The 23,265-nt window shown below is 37.8% G+C and overlaps 1 protein-coding gene across 1 annotated transcript; it reads right to left on the bottom strand.

Annotated features, from left to right (window-relative positions):
* Window positions 1-700: 700 nt before the first annotated feature.
* FANCB (FA complementation group B) lies at window positions 701-23,207 on the bottom strand. Its single transcript, XM_059050793.2, has 9 exons — window positions 23,114-23,207; window positions 15,323-16,372; window positions 12,605-12,757; window positions 11,688-11,774; window positions 6,287-6,415; window positions 3,765-3,931; window positions 2,818-3,260; window positions 2,460-2,697; window positions 701-1,768 (listed from the first exon to the last, which is right to left on the bottom strand). The coding sequence occupies exons 2-9, from the start codon at window positions 16,253-16,255 to the stop codon at window positions 1,357-1,359; spliced, it is 2,562 nt and encodes an 853-aa protein (XP_058906776.1). The 5' UTR covers window positions 16,256-16,372; window positions 23,114-23,207; the 3' UTR covers window positions 701-1,356.
* Window positions 23,208-23,265: the final 58 nt, after the last annotated feature.

The raw sequence follows: 23,265 nt of genomic DNA, 5'->3' as shown, positions 1-23,265 counted from the left end.
TAGAAATCAAGCTATAGAGTTATAGAACTCAATTTGTAATGGATTACTAAAAAAAGAGGTAGCATATTATATGGACAACCATAAAAACCGAGACAAGACAGTAATAACCTAGCTGCTCAAAAACCCACTTGCATCACCAGATCATTAGGGACAAGCACTTCTGAGGCACGGGGTGGGGGGGATTAGCACTTCGCTGCTGCAAGTGTGAAATGCCGCTTTCTATAATCATCTTTATGTCTTTCACCTGAGATAGAAACTTCCATCTCACTTACAGATTTTAGAGCAAAAAGGATCAGAAACATTCCTTTTGGCCCATATCCTTTTGTGTCTTTTCCCTTCTCCTGACATTCTCTTATTAATTCAGAATTCTTATTTTTTCCAAAAAGAAAAGAGAATAGGTTGAATTTTTATCCCTTTGAAATGCCACATTGGACCCCTTAAAAATCACTCAACTGAAGTGAATTTTCACTTATTTTTAAATTTCTCAGTCCCTAAGGAGTGCCATATTCTTTAAGTTACTTTAGTTAGGATTTTACATTTTAGCTTTGCCTAGAGTTGGAATTTCAGATGGCTTAAAGGCAATTTCAATTTTTTAAAAATAGTGGCCTGTGAGGTATGCTTAGCCTTTTGAAACAGAGATGCTTTTCAAAGAAATGCCCCCAAATTTTCACATGCCTACAGACTTACGCAATTTCACAGAGGCTTTCTAAGAACATTTATTTTAATAAGGGTTTCCACCATAACCGTCTCACTTAGACACTCTGCCATTTAAATTTCCACAGGGGCTTGATGTTTACAGAAACTTCTGAATCGCGACAACCTTGTTTATCTGTTTGAAGCTCATTTTTATATGCTAGGTTTTACAAAGCACAGTATAATAAAAGGGCTATTTAAGGTTTTTTGAAGATTTAGAACAAAATATTGTTCCATCACCTATGTCTTAAGTGGAAACACTAAGGCAGGATTTCTCCACTCCGGGCATTACTCACGTTTGGGCTGGACCCCCCCCTTGTCAGGGGCTACGCTGTGCTGTGTAGGAAGTTTAGCCGCATCCCTTGCCTCAACCCACTAGATCTGAATAGCACCCCTCTCTTGCCTTCCCCACCTGCCACTACTTCTGACAACCAAAAACTATCTCCAGACACAGCAAAACGCCCCTGGGAGGCAAAATGAGCCCAGGTGAGAAGTGCTGCTCTAAGGCATGCTATTTTGTGCATCTTCAAAACCAAAGATTCTACAGTAAGCCTCAATCTTTATGTTTACAGGGAAGGCATATAAGGTAAGATGAAAACAAGTAGGACCAAAACATTCTGGCAGGGAAAAATATTCTAAAATATAACCAAGCTGAGATTGTAATTATAAATCAGTCACTTTCTGGGCAGCAAGGTCTGACTTCAGCTGAACCTCAGCTAATTTCAAAGTCATTTCTCTGTAAAGGGCACCACTCACTTTTAGGTTTGTCCCCAACATTTGCTTTTCTCTCTGAAGTTCCTTTCTGTAGGAATGGATGCTTTCCTCTATGTCTGATAAAGCAGCCACATCACCACTACTCTTTCCTTTGCTTGCTTCACAACTCTGCACCAAGTTGCTTTCAACCTTAACTAAGGCAGAAGAAAAAGAACCAAGGGTAACCAATTCCTTCTCCAAAGCTAATGCCAAATGATCAAGTAGGAGATCCTCACTTCCTAATTTTAGATATTTGAAGAAACTGTTTATAGGGAGAACTCTACTGAGATTATGAAGGCACTGGAACAACACTGTTTGATTCCTGGAATAAAAAACCAAACACAATATTACACAACTTAGGACAGTTCAAAATGGTCATGTACAACATACTGTAGTAATCAATTAATATTCATTTCTAAACTCTCTAGTAATCATCAGAACCAATAACGCATTCATGTGGTCACTGACATAATTCAGACTGCAGCGATCTAATACGGTCAGCCCCATGATTGGTGGAATCACAGATGTGGAACCCATGGGTATGGAGGGCGGACCATACTATGCCGTCTTCTAGGACTTGAGCATCCATGGATTTTTGCGTCCACTGGGGTCCTGGAACCAATCCTCCATGGATACAGAGGAACAGCTGTATACATATCCTAAACCAACTCAGTTAGTATTAATCAGGTTGCTTCCTGATTAAAGTTCTCTCTCTGAGTAATAAGATCAAAATTATATTTTTAAAACTTCATTGTGGGGGAGCAGTAACGGGAAATCTTGAAGTCATTATTAGGCCCTAATCAACCCCACCAAAAAGCCAAAAACAAACATAAAATCAAAACGGCTTCAGTTTCTAAATGAGACCACCTGTTCATTCACATTATACCAGGCGATGACCTGGACATGTCCCACAATGGTATAGAACACTACCGCGGGGATCCCTGTTGACACACACACACACACACACACACACACACACTTCCCTGGACCAATTCCAATTTGATGTGCATTACCTGGAATAGACTATTAAAATCCCTTCAAATGGTGTTCTTTGTTTCCAGTTGAAGAGTGTCCCATAGAAACTTCCTGGCCTTCTGCAAAAGCAAATTTCTGGAAATTCTTTGATAACTTCACATTCCATGTGTTCTACGAGCCACACCTTCATTGAAGTCAGAGCATAGCTGGGTGATATGATTTGAAAACAAGCTCTCTGCCAGGCCGCGAGAAGCGCAAAGAGATCTTCCATGTGTTCTATGGCAAAAACATGTCACAAGTGCTGTCATTAAACTCTGCCCATTATCACATAAAGCGAGTTCTTAAAATTTTCTGATTCAATTAGGTATATGATTAAAAAGGACCCACAAAAATTACCTATAGGTTTCTTCTTTGGAAATGTCAGCAGGTATTTCCCTCTTGACAGATCTTCTAGACTTAAAAAAATTCTGCCACACTGAATATAAGGAGCTGCAGAATGGTTACCGTTCTCTCTCTCTCTAATTTGTAGCAGCACAAAGCAACAAAAATTACTGAATGCTAAAAGTGGCGAAAGAGATGTTACAGCAGTAATCATCTGCACATACTCTTTCTCAGATGGTTTTACACAAACAATGCTTTCCTCTTCCTCTTCCTCTTCCTCACTATCAACACTCAACTTGATTTTTTTTACCTCCGATCCTATTTCATATGGCACTGAGCCTGGTACTGGGGAAGATTTCCTACTCAACTTGATCACCCTATTTTGACACTTAATGAGCGGAAAGCCGGAGTTAGGGGCTTGATCCATGGACAGCGATAAAGTCACATGATTCAGGGACCTGTAAAAAACAGAGCTCTGTTTACTCTAAAAGTTCATTCTTTAAAATCAAACAGATGATTAAATGCCATACAGACAACAACCAAAATGTTTTATTCTCTCCTTTCCTAGGAAACATCATTTCAAATGTAAAATATATCAGAAAATTAAGAGTAAAAGCCAAACACATTTTTAAAGATTCTGTAATACCACTTCTCTTGAAATAGGAAAGCAAAGACATTAAAAATATGCCGGACTTCAGGAAGTAATTTTTTTAGGAGAAAGGAAAGGTAAAGTAATGCCTGTATTTTATTTTTGAGGTAGATTTTTCTCTTTTCCTCTTAAACAAGAAAAAAAACCTACTAAGTTTTTAAAAGAGTCGATTTTGGTAATTATTTAGAATGAAATACCTCCATGCACTATATTTCTGTTGGACAGTACTGTTGTAGAGTACTGTTGTAGAGTACTGTTGTAGAGTACTGTTGTAGAGCATCAAGATAATGTTATCATGTTAGAATTTACTTACACCTTCAAAGAAGATGTGGTTTTCACTCCAACAACCAAGCTATCTTCTATTACACGATACCATATCTTCTCTACTACCTGTTCTGAATCTTGAAAATTATCTGATAACTTTTCATCAAAGGTATAGACAGGATTTTCTTCTTCACCACAAAGGGTGACAAGACATTCCTGATGGAAAAAATGTTTAAATAACTGATTACAAAAAAAATCCAAAACCTGCCAAATGTAGCAAAACTAAAAAAAATAATGTAAACCAGCTTTTGGCTGGGCCTTATGGCTTACATATTTTAAAATAAATTATCATCAAGAATATATTATAGATTAAAAATAATTCACTAAAATAAAACTTATAAAACATATAATTAACCATCTACTTGGATTAAGAAGCATGGCCTGACTGTAAACAGGGCTCTGGGTACCCAACACAGAGCCAGCAGGGATGTAAACCTGGAGTCCATTTTGAAAAATAATCTTACAATACGTGCTCAAGGCATGCTGAGAACAATCCAATCTTTATTTTACCAGTGACTAACTCTAAACTGTAACTGGAAACTTTTGTATGAATAACAGTGATTAAACTATCTTAGGACAGCTGATCGATTATTGCTAAAATTTTCTTCTTTTATTTTTCCTTTTTTAAAAAAAATTCTAGTATAGTTGATGGTAAAATTTTCTTCTTAAAGTCCAGGTCACACTCACTTATTTCCGCACACATACGGATTTATAATAGAAATGGAAATAGGAGGAGGAGTAATGATAATAATAATACACAACACTTACTGAATGCTTGCTATATGTTAGGCACTGTTCTAAATGCCATTCATGCGTCAGTTTGTTTAACCATCACAATAACTCTAGTACCCTAGGTCGGTAGTATTATTATCTACATTTTCCAGGTAAGGAAACTTGAGGCACAGGGAGGTTAGGTACCTCGCCCCAGGTCACCCAGTTAGCAAGACTCAGAGCTGGAATCTGAACCAGAGGCAACCGCTTCCAGGGCCCATGTTGCACATTAACCATTACTCTATACTGCCCCTCTATGTGGTAATTACTGAAAAAAGATATGTGCACTTATATTACAGTGAACGAAACATGTTCCTAGGAATCTGACACTTCTGCCAGTAGCTGTGAGATTTGAGGCAGGCTATTCACCTGAAACCCGGAGAAATTTTTATTACCTGCCAGAATTGCTCTTAAAGTGAACAATGTCAAGGGCCCAACACAGTGCCTTGCACACGGCGGCTTCAATGCATTAATTTCTAACATTTCTTCCCCTTTTCTAACACTGGCAAAATCACCGGGGTCAAGTGGGAAAGGGAAATGGGAAGACTTTGAACGGTGACTTTCTACAAGGACTCACATGAGGTTTCCCAGGAGATGAGAACAGTAATACAGAAATGCAAGACGATGTGCTTTTGTTTTTTATGTTAATGGAATCATATTTGGGGCCAAAATCATCATATGGCTAAGACCGAAATACAGACACAAGGCAAAGAGCATTACAAGAACAGTAAATCTTAAAGGAAGTCAAAGCAAGGCACTAAAGTGACTTGAGGGAAGAAAACGCAACTTCAAGTGTGTCTGTGTCCAGGTTTTCTTGATTTATCTGTAACTCTGCTATGCTATCTTTCTCTGTAGGGAACGAATGTGCATAAATACTATTTTTTAATGAAGTCAAAGCAGTTTTTGCTCACTTTCTACATTACTATACTGGCATAAGTAACTGCAAGGTACCTGAAGAGGTTCTTACGAACCTCAACCGCAAGGGGAAAGAGAGTAAAATTATAAAAAGCGGATATGAGGACTAGAAGAGCATAGCAATTTAGGGACATTAAGTAGAGGAATAAATATCCTTAGAAATGAACCACGCAACAGACTAAAAGAATAATTATATTAATGATGAAATTATGTCATCATTAATACAAGGTAAAATAATACTCAGTATATTCTGCTTAAGAAGTCAGAAAACATACACAATTGCCCCTTGAGCAAAAGGAGTTTGAACTGCGCAGGTCCACTTATATGTGGATTTTCTTCAATAGTAAATAGTACAGTACTACTTGATCCCCAGTTGGTTGAATCTGCACATGGGGAACCACGGATACAGATGGTCCACAGTAAAGTTACCTGTGGATTTTCACTGTGTGTAGGGTCGGTGTCCCTGACCCCCATGCTGTTCAAGGGTTAACTGTAATTCACTTAGGAATAATTTCTATTCAAACTATACAAATAAAACAGTTTAATATTTAAACCTTGTTTAAACAAAAGGTTTGTTCCCCGAGGTTCCTGATAACTGAGATTTTAATATCTTACAGAATAATTTGCAAATTGGTAAAATATTGGCTTTTTAACCAAATAGTTTTCAATGTCATAAAAGCCATTACATAATCCCTGCCGCTTTGCTTCTTGATCCATTGTGCAGCATTTTCCAATATATTCCAATATTCTAATTTAAAGAACTCTTCAATAGCTTATAGGTTTTCAATTCATAAAATGATAAAACGGTCACATGATCAACTTTACCTCCTCTGCACTTGAAGTACTATCATCTTTCCCTTGAAACAGGTTCATTAAAGCCTTGTAAGATTTTGAAATAATTTTTTCCTTAAGCAAGAGATGCTGTTGTAATTCCTGAACAGAAGCCAAACCAAGCTGTAGAATATAAAGAAAAATCATTGTCAGAGATATAATTTCAAATGAAACTGAACGTACCAATAATTCAGTAAGTATTTTCTCCAAATTTGCTTATTAATTCATTTTTCTATAGACAAGTAAAGAATACGTCTCAGAGCAAAACTATTTTACTTACAAATTTGGAGTCTCCAATTACAAAGGAAAATAAACACAGCAAATAATTATAATAGTTCACATATCAAACTGAGAGAATGCCGATGTATTTGCATCTGTTTCACTACTGAGTTAAGTAATGAATCAATATGAATATGAATAAGTCCAATCAATATTAATAAAAAACGAGGCCTACCAACACTCCTACTCCAACAAGAAAACCGTTTTTCTTGTTGAAATAATTTCTGCTTCAAAAAGCAAGACGTATCATTATGAACAGAAATGCTTACTTTTGAATTGATACTGCTTGAAATCCTCTGTTCATATGACCTTTAAAGCAAAATTTTAAAGGTAACATGTAATAGATCCCAAACTCTCACACGTTAATTGTTGTGCAAATAAACTTAGTGCTCGGGTCCAGTCTTAACTACCGGGGGTAAAAACTGGCTCTGAACTGGGCATACAGCAAACCGTTCCTTTTATTATACCAGATAAATACATTTCAGCACTAAGGATGAAACATTCATGAAATATATTTTACTCCTGAAAATTTAAAGAATCGTGTCACTGAACATTTAGAAGCTGCTTCATTTCAGATGGATATCTGAGACTGTTTAAGTATTAATCCAGTTTTTAATATAACGTTTTTCTAGACCGAAAAAAAACAAGATGCTGCCTGTATTTGCCTTTCTTTTAAATTACATTTTAAGGCAGATAAATTCTTTTTCCTTTTATCAATGAATAGAAGTTGGAGAAGACTGAATTCTGTCTTCCCTCCATGCACAAAGTATATAAAGTGTCTACCTAACGTTTTAGAACTTCATCTGTTAGCCTAGTTCTGAGGGCTCCACGTCATTCATGTTCCATCATTCATTGGCCGAGTAGCTCATGACTGTGGGCCGTGAGATGTACCTGTCTGAGGTGGAAAGCCAAGTCTGAGGCTGCTGGAGGGGCCGGGAGTGGAAGAGCAGGATACACGGGCAGACTGACAATGAGGGCACCCTCAGAAATTATCCGTGGTCTCTCTTCCCTACTCTCTTCAACATGACCCCCACTCCAGGAATAAACCATGTGTCATTAGACTACTTAAATATTTGCACAGCCAAAAGATTGCTTACCTTTCCAGAACTTTTCCATGTATATGTTAAGGTATGCTTTCATTCTCCTCCCCATAAACAAAACCTACCCCAAACCAAATACAGGAGCACACTGCACTGCGCGACACCGAATCTTGCTTTCCTGTTGTTATTGTGATCTCTTTCATATGTGCAGAAGAGTGTGCAAGACAAAAAAGCAGCTCATAGACGAATGACCAAGTAGACACCCCTGGAACCACACCCAGGTCAAATAAGCAGCACTTTAGGAGCAGCCCACGGGCCCGCCCCAATGGAGAACCTCTCTCTGCCGGAGACAACACTACCCTGGCCTTTCAGGATAACTTCCTTGTTGGTCTTCATCATTTTACCATCATCATATGAACTCCTAAAGAATATGTTTAGTTTGTGTGTGTGTTCTGCTTCTGAACTTTTATGAGTGGAATCGTTCTGTATGTACTCGCTTTTCGAGTCATTTATTTGTCGCTAGTAGCTGTAGCTCGTGCCTTTCACTGCTCTGTAGCATCCCATCGGCTCACGACACCACTTCCCCTCTCCTTCCTCCTGCTGATGGACAGCTGGGTTATGCCCAGCTGTGGAGCATTACAAACAATGCTGCTGTGAACATTCCTGTACATATGCACAAGTGTCTCCAAGGTCCTGGCCTCTCCTTATCCCCTCCAACAAGTGGCTGGAAAATTAACTGCATAGGGGAAAGAACAGTGAGCCGAACTCTAGTTCCACCTCTGCAAGCCACCTCACATTTCTGGCTCTCCATCTGCTTCCTCATATGCAAAATGGCAGAGAGGGTAGATTTGTTCATCTCTAAAAGGCCTTCCAGCGCTTAGAAATGTTTTGAGCCACATTGAGAGCTAGCAGTAACATGTGGATACTTGAAACAACACGGACACTCAGCTATCTCTTAGGCCCTGCCTTCGTATGTCCCTGCCTTCCCTCTGTTTCTTTCATGTTTTCCTTCTTTGTCTCTGTTGATACCTTCTAGATAATTTTTCTAACAGTCCAGTTTGCTTATTTTCTCCACATCTCTTTGAGTCAACTGTTAAACTCATCTGTTGTTGTTTTTTTTAAATTTCCATTTATTTTGTTTATAGAAATGGTTATTTTCTGTAAATAATTAATCATGATGCCTTGTTTCTTCATGTGCTTCGTTATTCTGTACGTGGCTCATTTTCTTTAAAAAATTACTTGTGAGATTCAGAAGAGACCTAGGGTAAATGTGTATTCCTAAAGAGGATTTTATGTTGTTTCTGCCAGGTGACTAGGGCACTCTTGCTTTATGTTAAATACAAACGCTGCCAGGGCAATAGTAGCATCAGTGTTCTGCTTGTCTCCCTGGGTTCCAGCCTTTAGAGTTTGGCCTGCTAATTTATTCTTATATTTTCAGCTTTTTGAAGCTTTTAAGAAGATTTTAAAAACATATTTCATCTATCATTTTAAGTTGTTTTTATCATCAGAGTTGATCCAAATAAATTAAGTGACATATTACCAGAAGTGGAATTTCTAAAAGTCATGCTTTCATAAATTAAATTATTTTGGCATCATTTAAAAATCAGTATAAAGAGGTACCTTATTCCTTCTGACAGCTGCATAGTATTCCATGGTTCAGTTATATCATAATTTATTTACCATACTCCTAATGATGGATATTTAGATTTTGATTGAACTTTGTTTATTAATACTACTTAAACGTTCCTATAAAATCAGCTTTGCTTACATGTATAAGTGTACGTTTAGAACAGATTTCTAGAAGTGAAACTGCAAGAGTAAAAAGATATGTGCAATTCACATTTTAATAGCTATAACAAGTTTCCTTCTGAGGAGGTTGGATCACTTTACATACTCAACAATACTGTTTTAGAATGCCTATTTATATGAAGAAAATTAATCCTTTGTCAAATATGTTCCAATTTCGTTTTATATAATTTGCCTTTTTATTTATTTTACTTTGTTTGGAGCACAAAAGTTTTTAATGTAATCAACCTTTTCCTTTATGGTTCTATGTCCATTATGTTTTATTTATCTACTGTTCACATTCACATCTAATATGCGTTCAATAAGCATTTACTGAATTCACTTTAATACTAAAATACTTGCAAAAGATACTTTTAAAGGGCCTGCAAAGTACAAATATTTACTATCTGACCCTTCACAAAAAAAGTTTGCCAAGGGCTTCCCTGGTGGCGCAGTGGTTGGGAATCCGCCTGCCGATGCAGGAGACACGGGTTCGTGCCCTGGTCCGGGAAGATCCCACATGCCGCGGAGCAGCTGGGCCCGTGAGCCATGGCCGCTGAGCCTGTGCGTCCGGAGCCTGTGCTCCGCAACGGGAGAGGCCACAACAGTGAGAGGCCCGCATACCGCAAAAAAAAAAAAAAAGTTTGCCAAGGATAAAGGAAAAAGATAAATGACAACACAAGGAAACAGACAAATCAGAAAGGAGTGACAACTGGCCTGGCCTCCTCATTAGTGTCACTTTTTTCAAAAGGGGGAGAGGGCATAATTCTAGATGAAAAGACCAATGAGACATATAATAATCAAGTGCAAGTGTAAAATGATTGGATCCTGAAAAAAGCAGCCATATAAAACATTTTTGTGGCCACTGAAGCCATCTGAATATGGACTGAATAGTAAATAAGATTAAGAGATTATTATACTAACTTTCTAAGTGAATAATGGTATCGGGGTTACATAGGAGAATATTTTTAGGAGATTCGTGCTAAAACACATAGGAGTGAAGTATTAGAATATTTGCAACTTTCAAATGGTTCTGCAAAAACATACAAATACATGTGCATACACACACACACACACAAGCAGAAACAGATGAGGCAAATGTGATTTTTTATAAAGTAACAATAGTTGAATCTACATGGGGCTAGAGATAATCACTGTTTTATTCTATGAATTTTCTGTATATTGGAAAATTTTTATGAATGAAAAAAGGCAGATTACATAAGAACAGGCATCTTATAATCACATTTCCATGTAAACTTGCATATATTCATTAAAAACATCAACAAGAATATGCAAGTCAAAGTGTTAAAATTGGTTATATCACAGTAGTGGAATCATAGGTAATTGTTAGTGTCTCTTGAATATTTCTTGGCAGAGTCTGAGTATTTTGCAGGGAATGTGTGTTACCTTCGTACATTTGGGAAAAAAATCAAAAACTTTTTTAGAGAGCTTTGTATGGAAAACTTGAAGGTAAACTGATCATGTTTAGAACATGTCATGATTCATCATTTTGCTGCTCCTTTAAAAGAGTTATGGTATACTGATCCTACAAACTAGGAAGAATGTGTTTTCAAAAGTCAGCCTCTATTTTAACTTATAAGGCTTATTAAATGTACATAATCTTATGACAAAAAGGTATCATGTTTAGATGACACATTTATAAGTAATGTCATAATAGCTTTTACAGAGGTACCAAAAAAGGAAATAGATCCTTTGACATACAGGCTTCCCCACTACCCAAAAGTAGAGCATGCCTATGAAACCTTTTGAAAGCCATTATGAAATGATGTAAAGCAAAGAAGCGATTACCTTAGGACACATCTTGCCAAGGGATGCACAAAATAAATGGGAGATAAAGCACAGGTGCTCACAGACACAGGTCAAAGCTATGGCAGCTGGATGCTGAGATGCCGAGCGCAGTCCCCAGGAAGGAGCTCGGCGGGGCTACTCTCGCTTCTCGGGATGCGCGGTGCAAACGCACCGGGGCTCGTCGCAAAACAAACGCTGAACCCTATTTTCGCTTTCGCCTTTTTTCATAAAAGCGAAAGTCCTCTTTGGATTTCTTTCGGTTAGCAAAAACAGGTGCTAACGTAGGTCTTTCGTAAAAGCAAAGTGGCATAAAGCAAAGTGGCGTAAAGCGAACTTTCAAAAAGCAGGGGATACCTGTACCATATTTTTCCCTCCCAATCACTCAGTTTCTTATACTTTAAGGATCTTTCTTTCAATGTTCTTTCCTTCATTTAGAACAGTACTAATCCAAACAAGCAAAAGCAAAAAGCAAAGACACTAACTTTCAATCTTCTTTCCAGAGCTGGAACCACCAAATAATTCTCTTTGTTGTCAAATACGTCATCTTCATTGCAATCCAATGTTTCACTCTAATAAATGAAACAATACACTAAAACTGAAATTTTGAAATTAATTGTATTTAAGATTAACAAAATACAATTCAACTTTATCCAAAAGGCAGTGTGCCACAATACACATTGTTATATAAAAGACAAGATACATATTTTCCCCCTCATCTTCTCATAACTAGAAAATGGTACTACCATCCACTAGTACCACGCACCTAACATTTGTATACTGCTTCAAAAAGTATCAGCTTACTAGGCTTTTATAAAATCCCATAACTAGAGAAAATAAGAATTATCCTCATTTTACTAATGGAAAAAAAAAAAAAAACAGAAAAAAAACCCCTGAGGCTCAGAGATGTTTTATATAGATCTGAAACTCTTCCTTATGTTCAAAATCTTAAGATATTATGAACTGTTACTTCTTTTACTAAAGCAGTTTCGCTTTATTTTGTTCCTTAATTAATCCAATATTATCATGTTTATTGGTATAAAATGTGCTTTTCAGAAGCAATGATAAAGTTAATTTACAGTATTATTGTCACTTGTGAATACCAGATATACTATATTCCAAATTTATAACAAAAACACCTACACGAATATGTATAAAATAGATAACTAATAAGAACCTGCTGTATAAAAATAAATAAATAATTTTTTAAAAGTCCATTTGCATAACATTTCTTGAAAAAAGAGTCACTGTACTATTTAAAAGATTCAATGTATGTTTAAAGTTCTAAAAGCTTACTTTAAGTATGAAATCAAAAATATTTAAAGGGTAAGTCAAAAGCTTTAAAGTGCTCAAATTTTCTAAAATGTTCTTAAGTAATGCATAAAAAGTAAACAGAACTTACTGAATAGTTTAAGTTGTCCAGGTCTGTTATTTTAAAGGAACTGAGGCAATCTGAATTCAAGGGGTCCTTAAAAAGTAGCAGTACTTGTTCAGTTCCAGTTCCAAGAAAGTCATCTATCAGTACTGAGCTAACTTTCTCCCACTTAGCAGCAACCTGAAAGAGAGTGTTAAAGAAGGAATAGAGAAAGAATCAGATGTGAAGTAAGCGAAATCCTTTTGTTGCACGTAGTTCTAATTTGTCATCTTCAATCTTACAAACAAGCAATGAAAATGGTAGGGTAAACACTGAAAACAAAACTAAAATAAAGATATTGGGAGATGAGAAGACATAAGGAGTCATCAATTTATAAATAGCAAGGTACTGAAATTTCTTTATCAACATTTGTCCAGGGACTGTCACATTCTTGATTTCTATATTAAAATTTTATAATTTATAAATTCTAACACTTCTCATGACTAACTCTAGTGAAGATTCTTTCTCTAACCGGTTAATTTAAGGATGACCCTCACTCCCATAAGCCTTAGTGGATATGTATTTATGATCAAACCAATTAAACAAGGAATTCAGTGGCATTAGGTAACTAGACGGTACTAGCAAACACTTTAAGAGCTCTCAAAGCAGAAAAACGCTTAAGAGTCCATATGGAATTAATTAATACCCTAAACTCTGGTAGGACAGAACATAGTCATTATGAGGGGCACAGAGGGGAGGGATCCTAATAGCGGGGCACCTAGAATCATCCTAGCCTAATGAAATGATTTCTTAAGTTTATACAAGAACGTGAGACCCCAAGTTTAAAATAGAAGACAACTTCTCAAAGATCCATAAAGCTGAAAGCTTTCCGATTGGTCCCCTAGAAAACGAACACCATGGGGATCAGAAATCCCTTCTCCCTCAGGCAGAAAAGCTGAAACTCCCACTTAGAATCCCGCACGGCTACATCATCCTCTAGGTGGAGGGCAGCCTGCATTAGAGCAAGATCATAAGACTCTCAATCTATATAATGAAATATCAATCTTTCCCCTATGAGGTTAATTCCAAAGCAGTGATTTTTCTCTCATGCAGGGAGAAAGCTGTGAACTCATATCCTCCCTTCCTCCCACCGCTCCACCATGAATAGCATGGACTACAAGGAACCATGTGAAGAGACACTGGTAATAAGAATGTGCTCAGCACGCAAACACCATAGAGCTGTGCACGCATGCATGCACACACGTTTGCAATCTCTAGCTCTAGAAGAGCACCATCCAAAAGAAATATACGTGAGCCACAAATGCAAGGCACATATATAACTTTAAATTTTCCAGTAGCCAATAAAAGAAAGTTCTCTAGTAGCAGTAAAAAGGTGAAACTTATTTTATTTAATCTATCTAAAATATTATTTCAATTCAATATAATCAATAAAAATTATTAAAGAGATATTTTATTTCCATTTTTTACTAAGCCTTTGAAATCTGGAGTGTACTTGACATGGACAGCACGTTCTAATTCACACCAGCCACATTTCAAATGTTGAATCGCCACCTGGGGCTAGTGGCTACCGTTTCTGTTTCACATATACTTGACAATGATCTCAATTTTGAAATGCCTGCTACATAGATACTAGTCAAAACTTGCAGAGACAATTTCTTAGTTGTGGCATGTGGGACCTTTAGTTGCAGCATGCGGGATCTAGTTCCCTGACCAGGAATTCAACCCGGGCCCCCCCCCCCCCGCATGGGAGCACGGAGTCTTACCCACTGGACCACCAGGGAAGTCCTGTGATAGAAATTTTAATTGAGCTTCTAATTAAATGGACAGGGCACATCAAGTAAGGCAGTATCTGCTTTTTTTCCCCAAAGCAGTGCAAGAACTTAAAAGGTTGTATAATGTACTAAAAAAACTACTTTGGAAGATCTCAAACTATAAACACTTCATATCACATAACTGAATGTGCCGATAAACATCTTAAGCCAGGAGGACGCAATGTTAACAAAACACCAGGGTCAGAAAAATATTATTGGAGACGCACAGTTACAATCCTCCAATTTCCTTTTCATTTTCTGCACCTTTTTACTCATTATTGAACGCTCAATACCAGTGAGTATTTTAAAGCAATTTCCCAACCTTACATTAAAAGACATGACTACATGTAGATAAAATGTGAATGCTTGCTCAAAGGACAACTCTGAGTTTCAAAATGTAACATAATGAAATTCTCTAAGCAACGGTTTTTAGAAAAATTAACACATCACTTTTCTCTGGAGAACAATTATTTTTCTCTAAAGGGACAATGATAGATTTCAAGGAATTCCTCTAGATTTCATTTTAAGTTTAAAATGATAATGACCAACTTTTAAAAAGCTCAACAACTGATTTGAGTTTTCTAGAAAGGTTTATGATCTTATTCTAAGTAAAAATACAAAGCCAATTATTACCAATTAATCAAAATTAGAAAGTTATAGTAAAAGACAAATAAATAGATAATAATTGTAGTTATATATTTATGTATTTCCAAAAACTCAAGGGTTTTATGACTCAAAATCACAAGGCAAAATCTTTATCAAGTAATATTCAGATAATTTTAAGAAAAAAGAATGATGTAACATATATGATTTTCTCTTTAGTGCAGCACTAAAAATTGATTTGGATAATAAGACTCCAGGATGAATCCTATGAAGCACAGGGATGCTTAGTAGGTCTAAGACTATGCCAGCTGAAAGATGAAAAGTACCATACCTGAAAGTTCTTTTCCCAAACAGCACAAGCATCACTGGACCTAAAGGATATGACGAAAAGGAGGTCTCCTCCACGTGAATCCATAAGTTGAACTGCACAAGGATCTCCAAATGGAAGCTGGCACACATTTTTAGGAGTCCCATTTTGGAATGAAATCAGCTGATTCTTTTGAGTAAGAGCAATCAGAGACATTCTTAACTGGTTGTTGACAATCTCAGTTGCACAGACATGCACACATGTTATCACACTGGTATAAGCAGGAGGGATAATGTATGCATCACTTATTACTTCTCCCCTTTCAAGGGAGTATACACAAAATTGAGTATTCCAAGCTGCATAGTCTGATTTTGAAGGCTGTGGGGTACATCCTTCCTCAGAAAAGTAATATCTCTTTCGTCCTAACAAAACCATACCTACATTTTCAATCTCCCCTACCCACTCAATAGAGGAAAACTTAACGGACACAGTAACAACTTTGCCAGTTTGGGAAGAGATATAATAGAATGTTTGGACATGTCTCCATAAAACTAAAGGGCCATTAAGGACCCTTACGCTGTCCTTCAACTCAGAGGGTAGTCTAAAACTCAAACGCTTTTCAAATTTATTGGTACTGTGAAGAAATAGTAGAAAATATCTGAAAATGTTACTCCCTGTAATGCACTGTATCATAATATAAGGCAGATTAATTCCAGTTCTGAAATCTGAAACACAGTCGCAACCCATAATTTTTAAATGAGAGTATTCTTCTTTTATGCTAAAGAATCCAGTGGATTTCTGAACAAATACTCGTGTTCCTCTGTCAAATACCATTCTTCTGACATGTAACACAGGTGTTTTTGTAGGTCCTTCATCCACAAAATTTCCTTTAGACAAACGAAAAACAAGGACTTCTCCATTAAAACAGAAGAGCCTTTCTTGTTCATTAGATGACATTGCTTGTTTGCTAGTAAAGCCACAGTATCAAGTCCAATTTTCAAACATAAATCGATTCCAGTTGATGCTTCTAAACCTAACAATGAAATGAGGGAAACTGCCATCCAGTAGGCAGAGCTGAAAAGAAAACACATGTTTTTGTTAGAGAACTATCACATAGGTAACTATAAACTTTGACATTTTTAAGCTTTTTATGCTATTTTAACAATGTCACGCTTATCAAAAAACTGTATCCCCAATATTATTTCTGTACAGACCTTAAAAAACACAGTTTGCAAAGAATGCAAATAACCACACCAGAAAAGAGAACCGAATGTGTTAACAGCATCTATTAAAAGGTGTGGGTGCTCTATTGTAAGGAACTGCACACATTCTCTCTGGCTCAGGAAATTTCTTAAGGGGTCTACTTCTGTCTCTCAGACCTACCGACCTAATCTGGTTTCTCCCTCTCGGCCTCAGCCCCGCTACAATGACAACTCAGTCAGTCAAGGATTCAAATTAGAGCCCTCCCACAGCCCAGGCGCTTGGGCTCCTGCTTCCCTGAGAAAGGAGTTCAAACGGACTCGGAGGCCAAAATGAAAGCCCAGAAATAAAAACAGGAGACGCTATAAAAAATCTCCATAAGAGTAATAGAAATAAATCTTAAACCTTACTTTGCAAAAACAGTGCAGTTTTACAACCTAAGGAAGTCACTATCCTCATTCAAAGTAGAAGAAAATAGAGATTATAGAGGATCTATAAAATAGAGGATCCTCTATAAAACACAGGATTAAAATAGGGTATCATTATTATAATGAACACAAGAATTAAATAATAGCTATCAATTATTCATGCTTATTATATGCCAGGTACAATACATGCATTATTTCACTTAAAGCTCACAACTACTCTTTTAAAGTAAGTATTCTTATTATCCCATCTTATAAACAAGAAAACCGTATTTTAACAAAGGTCGGAAAATTCTTCCAAGCTTACAAATCTAATCAGCAATGGCACTAGATTTGGAAGAGGGGCCCAATGGCTCCTGAACCTACACTTTTAACCACTACACTGTCCTGGCACACATTCCCTTACTCTGAACACTGGTTATAAGAAAGGCAACTTGAGAGAATTAGTAAAGTAGAATAAAGAACAAAGGAACACCCCCTCCACTGAACACATGTAAGAAAACATGTAAGAAAAAGATGTTGATGTCTCTTTATCCAGTGGCTATATATGCTGAGTCACTCCTGTAACAGTTCCAAATGCTTAGCATATGCTAAGAAACGTGCACCTTTAGGGCACCCTCTGAATGTTGGGCCTGCCTTTTACTAGATGTGTGATCTATGGCAAGTTACTTAACCCCTTCATGCCTCACATCCACATCTATGTAATGGGGTGTAGTAACAGTATCTACCCCACAAAGTGCTGGAATTAGCTAATATAACTCACTTGAAATAGAAGCTGGCACATAGAAAGTGCTAATAAAGGCTAGCTACTATCATTCTCATCATCATGGCCGGCTCTGGTTCATACAGTACCTAATCTTAAAAACATCAGAATAGATGCACTCTTAATGGTCTGTGAATGCTGAAATGTCTCTCATCACTCACTATAAGTAACTCTAACTCATACTCTCTCTTGTCTCTTATTTGTGGATCACTTACACCAGGAAAATAAAGTACGTTAGAAATAAATGAAAACTAGGTCATGTACAAGGAAGTAATATTGTTTTCCTCTTTCAAATGAGAAGCAAACTCCAAAGGCTTAGGTTTTGTTCTTTTAATATAAAAATCTACCTATAGTCCAATTAGAAAAAAAATCACTGAACCATAATCTATAAATTTAACTTAATAGAGCCTGCCTTTTATAGAAATGACTTGATTTAGAGGCAATTCTACTCAAAAGCTGACTAGTCAGCATCTACATTCGAATTGGAGACGCTGCACCTTATTGTCTAACTTCCAAATACATGTGGTTTTAAAATACGCTCACAGCAACTAAGCCCATGCGCCACAGCTACTGAGCCTGCGCTCTAGAGCCCACATGCCACAACTACTGAAGCCCACGTACCTAGAGCCCGTGCTCCACAACAAGAGAAGCCACCACAATGAGAAGCCCACGCACCGCAACAAAGCGTAGCCCCAGCTCGCCGCAACCAGAGAAAGCCCGTGCGCAGCAACGAAGACCCAATGCAGCCAAAAAAATAATAATAAAATAAAATATGCTCACAAATTTCTTTTAAATTCCTCCCATCAAGAAGGAATTCTCCTCCCCTTGAGTGAGGCCTGGTCATTATGACTCACTTCCAGTCAAAAGAATACAGCAGAAGACTGGGTGACAGAGCATGGTGGTTTCCTGTGACCTCTTCCTTGGCTCACCTGCACTGGGGAAAGCCACCTGCCGTATCATTAAGACACTGGGGCAGCCCCGCGGAGATGTACACATGGCAAGGAACTGTGGCTTCCTGCCAACAGCCAGCAAGGGACTGAGGCCTTTTGCCAAGAGCCATGTGAGTGAGCCTTCCAGGGATCCCATCTTCCAGCTCCAGTCAAGCCTTCCTGAGCAGAACCACCCTGGCTAAGCAGCTCCCAAATTCCTGGTCCTCAGAAATTTTAAGTTAATAAATATTTGTTGTTTTATGCTGCTCAACGTGGGAGTAATCTGTTATGCAGCAACAGATAAATACATTCCTCTATGGCATTTGGGGTTTTTTTTTCAAATCAAATTGATGATACTGTTTTTGAGAATTTCAAGAAGTATTAGTGAAGTAACTGGAGATACTAGATCATAATACAAACTAGCAGAAGCCAAACAGTTTCCTGGCTTGTTGTTAAGCAGTTCATGTGAAGATCTGGGACAATAGGTACCCCAGAGTAGTTTCAGCTTCATCAGTAAAGAAGATAGGTAGAGTAACCAAAGGTGTGGCTTTTACTTATAAAACTATGTTTTACTTGAAAGGAAATACACATATTGGTTATATTACATCAAAATGTATGACTACTAATTTATTTCAAATTTCCCACAGACATCTCAGACCTCTTAGAAGACTTCTAAGAAAGTTTCCTTTTTTAGCACTAAATGATATATATTTTTAGCATTATATATTATAAATATAAATTATATATTCTGAGATAAAGATCTAAGAAATCATTGTCGTTTACTACCTACTCACTTCAAAAGGTGTTCAGATTTCTTAATACTAAAAACAACGAAAAATACCTTCTGTCCAGGAAAGGATTTTGTTATTTTAATGTTAAATGTCACAACTAATGTGTCATCAACACAATGCTCTTGTTCACCAACACCCAAGTATGACAGGAGTAAGGAGGATCTTAGTGGTAAGACCACTAAGTAAAAGTCACAGAACCGCCCGCTTCAAAAAACTTTGGTGTATGTATTGTTGCACCTTCATAAAGTAATGAGTCAGGAAAATCAGGCCCCTTACATTCTATTCTTTTAATGCTATCGCCAAGTTCCTTAAACTTAGAAACTTCTTTCTTCCAATTCTCTGATCCAACTGCCACTACGATGATTCAGGCGTTCATCTCTCATTTAGGTTGCGATAAAAGCCCTTTAATCAGTCTTCCTTGATCTAGTCTCTCTCCCCTCCAAAATATCCATTCATTTATGAACTACCTCAGTTATTGTTCTAAAACACAAACTTGACTGGGTAACTGTCTCCTAATTTAAAAGCTTTGCATGCACTTAACGCCACTGCCCCCCAACCCCCAGATCTACGATCTATGATCCCTAAACTACTACCTGGAAAGACAGATGCGAAAGAGTGTATTGAACATATGAATGACATAAGATAAAAGGGTGCAAGCCACTGCTAAAAAGCTTGGCATGGCATTCAAAGTCCTATTATAATCCTAGCCCAACATGCTTTTAGCATGCGCTCTAGGCAAAAAGCACACTTCTTCTCATGGACTTAGACTCAAATAAATTTAAAAAACATAACTGTTACATAAAAGGTCATTATTTTTTAATTTTTAAATACTACTGCAAAAACATGCACATTTTTAAGATAAGTTATTCTAAATGGACCACCTTCAGGGTTAAAAATTAGAAACTATAATATATTTATAAAGATAAATTTTTTCCTCAAACTTTCTGTAATCTCAAGGCTTACTGAATTCACATATCTGTGAATACCTGTTTCATTTTATACTATGCAACATCTTTTTTAAAAGTAAAAGTTCTGAGTATATGTTCATAAGACAAACCTTTAAGGCTATGGAATAAGTGGTAATGTTCTTTCTTCATATAGAAATAATCTGGAAACAAACCCAGGTTCAATTTAGAGGTTCTTAAACCAATATAAACAAGCCTTGATTAATCAAATCAGGACACCAGGCTTAGTATTCCAGCCTATTTAGTCACTCGACTTTTTACTTGGTACTCTTACAACAGTGGCTGCAGAATAAAACAGGTAACTCAAACCAGTTAAGTTCTACCTCCTGTTTCAGCTCTGGAGGAGGGTGGAGGAGGGAAGGAGGGAGGGGAGATTTGGATGCAGATTATTTGTAAAATACTAGGTAGTTAATTTGAGCTTTTCCTCTGCTGTATTACCACACATCAAAGTTGACTGTATATATTCTACATACAAAATGAAAACAGATGTGTGAGTATACTAGAAAAACAACATATGCTAACCTAAATAGAGTAGATGGGCAACGAATTATCACCCTTCTCTCCCAGCCTCCCACCAAATAAACAATGCTCCCGTTCGATGCTAATAATAACATTTGGCATTATAAATTGCAGAACTCTTAAATAAACTACAAGTCTGGTTCCAGAAGATCCTAAGAGACACTATATTATCTGCAAGTGAAAGCTATAAAACTCTAAGAAACCAATCGATAGATTGCGACCAATGGAAAGTGTCTTTGGAATTCTACCTTTGGAAAAAAGATAGAATTAAGACTCCCAACTAAAAACTTCACCTATTAATATCAAACATAAACTTACGAGCGTAATACCCATAGATATCATTTTTCCAACATATAGGACATTGTTTACCTAAGTAAATTAACTTGGCTACAGAATGGGTCCAGTGTTAAAACTTTTTCTACCTATATACCTAGGTCACTTGTTGGGGCTTGCCCAGAATCAGTCTCCCCTTTCCCTTTCCCAACAGCACTCAGTGTACCTGAAATGTAGATGAATGTGGGGGTATGGTGATCCACTAAGAGAATCAGGAAAGATGAAAGGTTCTTGATACCATACTAAGGAATTCTAGCTTTCTCTAAGCAATGATAAATCACTGAAAGATTTCAAAAATAGAAATCACAGGATTGTACTTCTGAATAATAAAGATCCTGGTGACAGCGTTGAAGATGGGGGAGTGAATTGAGATTGGAGGAGGAGCCATCAGTTAGGAAATCATTACAAGTACTTAATTAAAGGGAGACTTTGGGAGGCAATTTGGCAGTAAACAGAAATGCATATACCCAGCAATTTCATTTCTAGATATGAACCCAGAGAAATAATCCTACATAATAATGCACAAAGACATTGCTCTCGAATGTTCACTTTGCTGTTATTTGCAATTTTTTTTAAAAAAGCAAAAACTTCAATGACCACCAATAGGGGAATGAATAAATACAGATGGAATATCACACTACAGTTAAAAGGAATGAATTAGATGTGTATCATTGTGGCTAGCCTTCAAAAGTCAAATGAAAAAAATTAAGTTGAAGAAAAATGTGTACTGTAGTCCATTATGTATCAAAATCAAAACACATAAAACAGCATGATATATTTTGTTTACCTGCAATGGCTGTATTCCCTGACTGCTTTCTCTATGCCAGGCACTGTTCTAAGCACTTTGGACTAACTCATTCCTCATGACGTCCTTATGCTGTAGGCAGTATTATCCCATTCTACAGATGGCGGAAACTGAGACATGGAGTTTAAGGCCTATAGATAAGAAGTGATACAGCCAGGATTCAAACCTAGGCAGCCTAGTCCAAAGCAAAAAAAGCAAAGGTGCAAAAATTCATGCCAAATCCCAATGACTGTTGATTTTGGAGAAGAGAAATATCAGAGTAGGGGAGTGGAGCCAGAGAGACACTTTAGCCATATCTGAAATACTATTTCAAGGACGTATTCAAATACTTTTTTTTTCCTGCTGTACGCGGGCCTCTCACCGCCGCGGCCTCTCCCGCCGCGGAGCACAGGCTCCGGACGCGCAGGCCCAGCGGCCACGGCTCACGGGCCCAGCCGCTCCGCGGCACGTGGGATCCTCCCGGACCCGGGCCCGAACCCGCGTCCCCTGCATCGGCAGGCGGACTCCCAACCACTGCGCCACCAGGGAAGCCCTCAAATACTTTTTAAACGGTGTTCATTTGTCCCCCATAAAAAAAAGTGAAGATATAAACAAAGTTTGGGGCAAAAGAGTGTCCATCGTGGTTGCCTATGGCTGGTGGGAATATGGGGACCGTTCTTACAATTTCTTGGTAGTCTTCTGATGCGAAAACCAAAAATGTCTCCAGACATTGTCAAATGTCCCCCGGGGGGGACAAAATTGCCCCGGCTGAGAACTACCTTAATTAATAAACCGTAAGACGCTTTACATTTTTTAACTCTATATACCTGTTTTAAAGATATCAACGATATATCCTCTGTTAAATATTTCACCCTCCAAGTGAGAAAGATGCTGCAGAGGTGAAGAAAGTGTCAAGCGAAATAATCCCCGAACAGAGTAAGCACTTGGAATAATCTAGTTATCCTTCCAGAGAAGGGTGGGCACAGGCCCCGGGAAGCCCACTTCCTTCGCGCTCTTCCGCAATACAGGGACTAGGGGAGCAAAACCCTGCGCCGCCGCCACCCCCTCGGCGAAGGCTGGGTCAGGAAACACGCCGCCGGCCCTACCTCAGCGTGTGAGGCTCTAGCGCACCGCAGCCGCCACGTCCCGGACGCCGCAAATTCGCTCAGCGCCAGGCGACTCCAAACCTCCCGCCCGCGCGCTGCATCTTGGGAGGCCCAGGCCGGAGGCTGCGTCCAGCGCAGAGGAGGCGGAGCCT

The sequence above is a fragment of the Kogia breviceps genome, chromosome X, assembly GCF_026419965.1.
Source record: "Kogia breviceps isolate mKogBre1 chromosome X, mKogBre1 haplotype 1, whole genome shotgun sequence".
Taxonomy (NCBI): Eukaryota; Metazoa; Chordata; class Mammalia; order Artiodactyla; family Physeteridae; genus Kogia; species Kogia breviceps.
Note: the sequence above shows the minus strand (reverse complement) of the source record. Positions and strands in the feature narration are given on the sequence as shown.